Here is an 8,112-nt window from a genome sequence, read left to right on the forward strand (position 1 = left end):
GATTATTTGGAATAATTTTTTGAAAAAAAAAATATTATAACACTTTTTTGATATGATGTATATAAGATAAAAAGATAATTAAAAAAATGTGTTGACGATACAAACAAATAAAATAATCACCATTGAAATCTTTTTTCACTAACTGTCATTGAAATCTTGTCATAATTACAGATACCTTAACCCCTGAGCTTAAGATTACAGGTACCATCACATATAAGATGGAGTGGGGGAAGAGTGTAATCTTCTAAGAAGATCCACTATGAGGGAAAAACTATTAACATGAAATGACCGCCAAAATCCAATGAATGGAGCTACAAATTTCTTGAACTAACTATTGACTTTTATGACATTCCAAGGAGTATGTCCCTGTGAAAAGTCCATTGAAATTTCATTCTTGAAGGTTACAGCCTAGCTATTGACACTTTGGAAAAAGGACTAAACTCTGGAAAGTAACAAGGGTCTTAAGGTCCTCCTAAGAATCTTTCCAGCTGCAGATCTTGGTACTGAAGCTATGAAATTCACCTTTCTGATCTTCTTGTATGGTGTAACCTGCCAAAAATGAAGTCAGATCGATGATCGATAGATGCTTGCACAACATCTACTAACCAACCATCTAGATAGAAACTCTTTTGCTCTTCTGAAGCATTCTTGAAGAAAATTCATTACCTGCTTTGCAACGAATTCTATCACAGCTGCTTCAGAAAGTGTACTTCCTTCCTTCCTGACTACAAATGCCACTGGAATCTCTCCAGCTTCTTCATCCCTTGCCCTACATGATTGAAACGAAAAAAAAAAAAATTTTCAAAACAAGGATTTCTTTGGAGAAGAACATAAACCAATGAGGAATCAGGACTACTAAGATCAGCAAACTTGAGGCTATTTGTAATTAGAGCTACTGAACTTACTGGCAATTTTCTTGAACATGAACATCATAATAAACACAATTCAACAATTTAAAGAAGATCACTGGTGGGCATGCAGTTTGATAGGAGAAGTTCAAGGAATTGGCGGTCAAACAAACTCACCCTGTGACAGCAGCATCAACAATTTCTGGATGAGACATCAACACAGACTCAAGGTCAGCTGGCGCAATCTGCAAAACATGAGAAGCCACACAACCGTACACACAAGTACTGAAGAAAAGGCAAAAGTACAAATTTTGCAACTACATGTGGATTTGAAACAATTTCTCAACAGACTCTATAGACATGGGAGAAAAACTAAAGCCGATTATAGTGCAAGATACTGTTCAAAATTTACAAATATCGAGCAATGCACAGATATCTCTCGGCGAGGAACCTGTAATCTTTCATCAAAACTGAAAAAAGGATGAGAATCAATATACAAGCATACCTGGAAGCCTTTATATTTGATAACTTCTTTCAATCTATCTACAACATACAAGTATCCATCTTCATCAAAATAAACAATGTCTCCTGTATGCAGCCATCCATCTTTCTCAATTGTAGACTTAGTCGCTTCATCATTGTTCAAGTACCCTACATGTCAAGTGCAATTATTTAATATTGTCAGTCACTAAGGCAGCAAAAAAAGCCATGATATAGGCTGCTTTGAGGTATTTCCATTGACTAGAATAGTAGCAGTATTAGTCCTTTATCATGACATAACAGCACAATAGACGCTATGCTGTATACAAGCTGTGTGCAACGACAAAAAATAATGGCATAACCAATAAAGCAAGCTAAGAAAGCATGGACATGATGAGGTTTAAACAAGTCATTAAAACTCCAGCCATTGATTATTATTCAAGTCAATTCTCAACTGAAGTTAAATAACATGGTATTAAAGTCAAGCTCGTAACTGAAGACTCAAATTTCATGACAGACTCCAATTTAACAGTAAATGCAGTTCCAAAAAACAGGAATTTACAATACCAATACAACATAGTACATAGTGAGATGATACAAAATACTGCAGCCAAAGCTACAATCTCCTAAATGTAGATACAAAAAACAATTTCAGAAACTAATTAGTACCTTTCATCGTGCCAGGGCAACGTAGCCAGAGCTCGCCAGTGCTGCCAGGAGGTAAGGAGCAACCAGTAGTCCAATTCACCACCCGAGCTTGTGCATTTGGAGCCAGAAGTCCTACAGAACTGTACTTGTAAAAGTTTTCTGTGTTGTACCCGCGGGTTCCCACTGCAGTGGACTCAGTCATGCCATAGCCCTGAGAATGACAATATTCACATGAACAACATTTCTAAACTTACTTGAAACACAGATTACTAGGATATGTACAGAGCAATAAGGGACAAGCTAGATTTGTTAAACTTAAAAATCTGTAATATCCCATAACTGATTGTCTCTTTTTTATAAGACAAAGAGAAATCTTAGAAAAATTCAGATTCATTTGCTTTTGTTTTTGAGCCTCACGCCAAACGTATTTCAAGGTTGCCCAAAAACCACATGATGGTTCTTTTATCGTAGACCCCATTTCCTTTTACCCAATGCGTCTGAACTAAAACCAAATTCAAAGGTACGCCTTGTGAGTACTGTTAATGGTAGAATAAGAATCAAACACTAGCAAATACTACCTGAATAAAATCTACATGAGGAAGCGTCTGAACAAAGTCCTCAATGCATTTTGCAATCACAGGAGCAGCTCCACATGAAACCTGTCTTAAGCTCTTCAAACTACCGTCAGATGCATCCTTTGCTCTACTTGTCAATTTCATCAATACAGGAGGAACCGTTGGAAAATGAGTAACACCATATTTATCAATCACTCTAACCAATTGATCAGCATCAAATTTTCTCATAACAACAATAGTAGTCCCCAGTGATAACAATCCCATAACAAAAAGTGAAAGTCCATAAATGTGGAACATTGGCGAAGTAGCCAAATATACATTCTCCGAAGGCAAATCGCAGTAAGTGGAGGCCTCAAATCTAACAAAAAGAACAACCATGGCTATAAAATTACCATGAGTTAAGATAGTTCCTTTACAAGTACCAGTGGTCCCTGATGAATACAATATTGCTGCAGTATCTTGCTGATTAATTTTAGGCCTTGGAGCCAATTTTGGATCACTGGAAATCAGCTTATAAAAATCAGAATTTCGACAGACCTTTGAATTTGGCATCAAAGATTCAGTATTTGGCACCCCAATTACAGGAAATCCAAATGCACTCAATTCATCAACTTTCTCAGGCAGGCAAAGGCCAAAAGATGGTTTACAATCTAGAACTAGTTTTTTAACCTCTGACAGACTACTCAAAGGATTGATAGCAGTGACAATTGCTCCAAGGGACAAAATCCCAAGAAAAACAATGGGGAAGTGAATCGAATTCGGAAGCGAAATCAGAACAACATCCCCTTGAGATACTCCCATTTGGTGTAATCCACTGGCGACGGATTTCACCAAAGGGAAGATTTTCGAGTACGATAGAGAAAACCCTGATGAAGAATCAATCAGGGCTGTTTGACCACTGTGTTCATGTGAAAAGATGAAGGAAACAACATCAAGAAAAGGGTCTGAAGGAAGGGTGACGGAAGGGTGTTTGCTATGGTAAATTCCAGTTTCTGGTGAATACCATGAAGGGTACGAGAGTTTTGGGATTGAAGATTTGAATTTTGTGTTGAAGATGGTTTCTTGATCAGTTGAGATATGGGTAGATTTCAAGAATGTAGCCATTGATTTTGCTTGGCGTGAAGAGAAAGAGAGAAAAGTGCTGCAGCAGCAGAAGCAGAAAAGAGCCAATGGACTGTTATTATCGCATGACTCTGTATTCTATGCATTTCCCCCACGAGGAATATATATATGAGGAGGATCAGGCGGCTTTGGAAATGAATTGAAAAGATTTCTTTCAGTCTCGAAGTAGTTCACTGTTTAATTGGCTTTGACTGCCGGAATCTTCACACAAAAAAAAGAAGAAATTAACAAAGTAGGTCCAGTGCTGCTTCTACTACTTTCATCGCGTGGATCGGAAGGGGATATAAAAGGGCTTTTCTTGAACTTTTCACTCCTCCTTTGAATAAAGTTCATCTTTGTATATATCTTATTTTGCACCCTTCAATTATACTCTAATTTCTATTTTGGTATTTAAATTTTAGTTTAGAGTTCTTTACTTTATTCTCTAAAGTCTTAAAATCATTTCACATTAGTCTCGTCGTTAGTGAAATGCCGTAAAAGTCAACAATTATGAAATGCAATAAAAACTAATGAAATTGTTGCTAATCGCAATTGCCTTATTTACGAAAACTAGAATATTCTTTTAATAGAGTATGGACTATACTGTGATGAGTTTAGAATTTTACGAAATAAAGTAGAATTAATTTTTTTACACTGATAGTGTATATATAAAATAAAGTATTATAAACTTTAGTATAGAAACCAAAGTAAAATAAGAGTATAATTCAAGGTTGCAAAATAAAATTGACCCATGTACTATAGAGGTGAAAAGAAAATGTATTTAGGTAGATCCCTCATGCCATAGTGTGTATTCTATATGGTTAAGAATGAAGCAAACCACTCAACTAAGAAGGAATGAACACTATGTCTGGTTTCGTGCACCCACCCTTTGGATTGACGGGGATTCAGAGAGAAGAGAAAAGAGAGGAATGGGAGGGATTTTGATTTTTCTTGTTTGGATTGATTTTTGAAGAGAAAAAGAAAGGATAGGATGGGGAATGATTTAATTATTTTATTAAGTTATGGTTTCGTTTAAAAGTATATAGAAACTAAGGGAAAGAGAATCAAATCTAATAAAATATTTAAAGTTTTTCGAAAAATTCGTCTCTTTCTCGTCCTTCACAGTTAAATACACTTAATTATTTTCCTTTCTTTTCTTTTCCTTCCTCAATTCAAACAAAATTTGAACATCTTCTCTCTTTTCCTTTCATATTCAATCCAAACGAAATGGGTGGAAATTATTTTCTTGTGCTGTTCTTTCTTGTTTTTTCTTTTTTTCATTGATGTCCTTTCCTTTATTTTTCCTTCCCTTTTTATTCCCTCAATCCAAACGATGCTAATTGTTGGCAAGGAAAAAAAAAAAAAAAAAAGCCATACACGATAGAAGGTTTTTGACATATATAAATACATGTGACAAGAGGAGTAAAATAAACTCAACAAAATAAATACTCAACAAATTCAACTCAAAATTCTAAAACAATAAACTCACAGTTCTCAGTTTCGGAAGCTTTCTCTAAATTTCTCTCTATATTCTTCACTCTTCCAATTTCAAATCGAAGCCCCAGTGACACATTTAACATATTTGTACAAGTAATGAGGACTGGAGGTTTTCTACACAAAGAAAAAAATGTACAAGTACTAAACGGTCAAGGCAGAAAACCTTATATATGACTTGACTTCAAGGAAATTGACCGACTCCCTGACTGACTTACTAGGCCAAAATGGGACACAATTGACATGAAGAAACTAGAAATTTATATTGCCAGTAAACTTCGGCAACATGGCTTCTATTGCCCGTAATCTAGTTACCATGTCAATTTAATGCTTGCAATCGAATGTTAAATGTATAAAACTTTGACACATAAGCAAAATACATTATATAATTTTGGTTTAATTGTCTATATTGTTTCCCTTAAACGAAACTGTTCATTGTGATCACCCCTTTTATGTCATCTCAAGCATGAACCTTCCTCCATTAACAATTTTGTCGTTATATATACACGAAGACGTGCAATTTTGATCTTATGATTAGCTTGCACTAACCAGTCACTGATCCGATTGGCCAAGGGCCTCACTCTTTCATTGGCGTCTTTGTGAAATGATTCTTAATGATTGTCCCAGTTCGAAAATGTGTATCTCTTATTTGGGTAATCCGTGAAGAAGGACAGCCTGATTAGCCGTAGGTTGGTGAATCAGATTGGTCCCCAAGGGGTTTCGCATGGTTGGCAATCTTTCCACACATTTTGCTGCCCTTGTGATGATCGGAGAGAAGAGAAGATTGAGCAAGGTGTGAAGAGCAGTCAAATTGCTGATAGCTCGACAGAAGCCTCCAAGAAGTCCACTTATGGGAATAAGAGAGAAGGAGAGGTGCTTTATCTTTACACGTAGTAATGAATGGAATTTACATTTTTCGTGCAACTTTACTTGTTTACTGTTGTTGAAAAAATTAAACATGTTCACCTATTCTTCATCAAATACTCCACAAAATATTGCACGTAAACAATTAACCCGAGCTTAGATAATCCATTTTGATTATGTGTCAAAGTTTTATACGTTCATTCATTTTTTTTGCAAAATTTAAATTAATGTAGCTTGCATAGGATCATAATGAAGTGTTTTGGTAGTCTAGTTTCAAGTTTCTTAATGTCAATTGTGTCAAATATATATGTGCATTATAGCAAGTCAGGGTTGTCTCTTTCGGATGTGGCAGTCAATTTCCCATAAGGAAGTCTAGTCATTTGCTAGGTATCCGTGTTTGGGGGATTTAGTGCTAGTACAAGAATAATTATGATATTGGGGTTGCTATGTAAAATTTGAATAGTGGAAAGTAAAGGGTGAAATTTAGAGATAGCCTCCAAAAATTGAGAATTGTGATATTAGTAGGTTTGTTTAGACAGGAGATTATTTGAAAATATCATTTAAAAATAACATTGTACTCCCTCCGTCCCATTAAAACTGTCATACTTTCCTTTTTGGTCTGTCCCAAAATTATGTCATCTTACCAAATTTGGCTAATAATTTTGTAACACATTCCAATTTTTACCCTTCATGCACTTGCACAAGAAATCTTAAAATAATGTTGTGGGTCCCACTTTCTCTTTGATTTAGGCACAAAAGATAATATATTGGCCCCACATGTACCTTCAAATATTCAAATGGTTTTAAAGTTACATATTTTCCCACCAATAAATGAAGGATAGAAACGGAAAGCAAACACAATTCCTTCACTCTTTGACCACTGTTGATAAAAAACACAATTCCCCAAAAGTGACAAACTTATTGGGACGGAGGGAGTAGTATTTTTTATGATATGATAGTGATCACATATATTTATATGTTTTTGAAATGTTTCCACCTTGTGGCACTAATATCATTTGTTTGGGTAGCTCATTATCTAATTTTTTTCGTTATATCACGAATACATTTTTCAATCATTTTTTTATATCACATATATATCACATCATAAAAAGTGTTAGAACTATATCCAATCGAAACATATCTGTTTTGATGTGATATCACCACATATCATTACCCCAAACACTTGACAGTTATGGAACTAGGGCCCAATTTATTTCAGTTTAACATTCCTAGCCTAGAAAAAAAAGAAAGGATTGTGGAAAGGGGTCCGTGGGTTATAGATAACCAAGTGATGGTTATTAGGAGATGGTCAGAAGGGATTGAAGGAAATTATAGAGAGTTTACTATCGCACCTATGTGGGTGCAACTGTGGGACTTGCCTGTACATTGGTTAACTAAGGAGGGGGGGTAGGAAGATTGGGGCTGTGTTTAAGGGAGTGAGAGAGGTTATTGTCCCTCAATCTGGGGGGAAGGAGGGTAGACACCTCAAAATCCTGGCCCTTGTAGACCTATCTGTACCTCTCCTTAGAGGCACAGTGGTTCAAACAGCAGGGAAATTGAAGTGGGTAGTGTTTAAATACGAGAGATGCCCAGACTTTTGTTATAATTGTGGTGTTGTGGGTCATAGCGAAAGATCCTGTAAAGAGCAGAGAATTACGATGGCAAGGCTCTCAGAGAACCAATATGGTCCTTGGATGAGAGCGGGGAGCACCAGAAATCCTAGTAAGGAAAGACCTTTGAAACCTGAGCTGAGTAAGGACAGAAGGTACTGGAAATTCCAGAATGGAGAGATGGTTGAGAGGGAGAGGAGTAGGTCGCAAGCAGAGGAGAGACTGTTGGAGTTCCTTGAGAATGCTGATAAGGAAAATAGAACTAAACAACTTCTGGATAAGGAAAGGGAGAGTAAGAGCTTAGGGACCTCCAATAATTGCACGTCCATGAGCCTTGATAATAGCACAGTAGTTAGAGGCCCTGATGCTGGTGATCAGCAAAGGGTTGAGGGTAATCTAGAACCTTGTATGACTGACCAAGCCTTGGTGGGGGAGCGGATAGAGCCAGTAAGATTGGAAGTGAGGGAGGAGGACACTGACATGATTTCACCA

The 8,112-nt window shown here is 36.4% G+C and overlaps 1 protein-coding gene across 1 annotated transcript; it reads right to left on the reverse strand.

Moving 5' to 3' along the window:
• Window positions 1-207: 207 nt before the first annotated feature.
• LOC113758233 (4-coumarate--CoA ligase-like 6) lies at window positions 208-3,655 on the reverse strand. The gene is made up of 6 exons (XM_027301182.1): window positions 2,555-3,655; window positions 1,998-2,187; window positions 1,354-1,499; window positions 1,026-1,093; window positions 667-769; window positions 208-549 (listed from the first exon to the last, which is right to left on the reverse strand). Exons 1-6 carry the CDS (start codon window positions 3,653-3,655, stop codon window positions 436-438), a joined length of 1,722 nt encoding a protein of 573 aa, XP_027156983.1. The 3' UTR covers window positions 208-435.
• Between the last annotated feature and the right edge of the window lie 4,457 nt (window positions 3,656-8,112).

Source organism: Coffea eugenioides, unplaced genomic scaffold (assembly GCF_003713205.1).
Source record: "Coffea eugenioides isolate CCC68of unplaced genomic scaffold, Ceug_1.0 ScVebR1_411;HRSCAF=1083, whole genome shotgun sequence".
Taxonomy (NCBI): domain Eukaryota; kingdom Viridiplantae; phylum Streptophyta; class Magnoliopsida; order Gentianales; family Rubiaceae; genus Coffea; species Coffea eugenioides.

Bases quoted from the DNA above. Each gene is read 5' to 3' on its own strand.
- LOC113758233 (XM_027301182.1), bottom strand. From the start codon at position 3,655: ATGGCTACATTCTTGAAATCTACCCATATCTCAACTGATCAAGAAACC. The intron at 2,188-2,554 runs GTAGTATTTGCT...TGTCATTCTCAG, and splicing joins CTCATGTAGATTTTATTCAG to GGCTATGGCATGACTGAGTC. The intron at 550-666 runs GTAATGAATTTT...CATTTTTGGCAG, and splicing joins TAGAATTCGTTGCAAAGCAG to GTTACACCATACAAGAAGAT.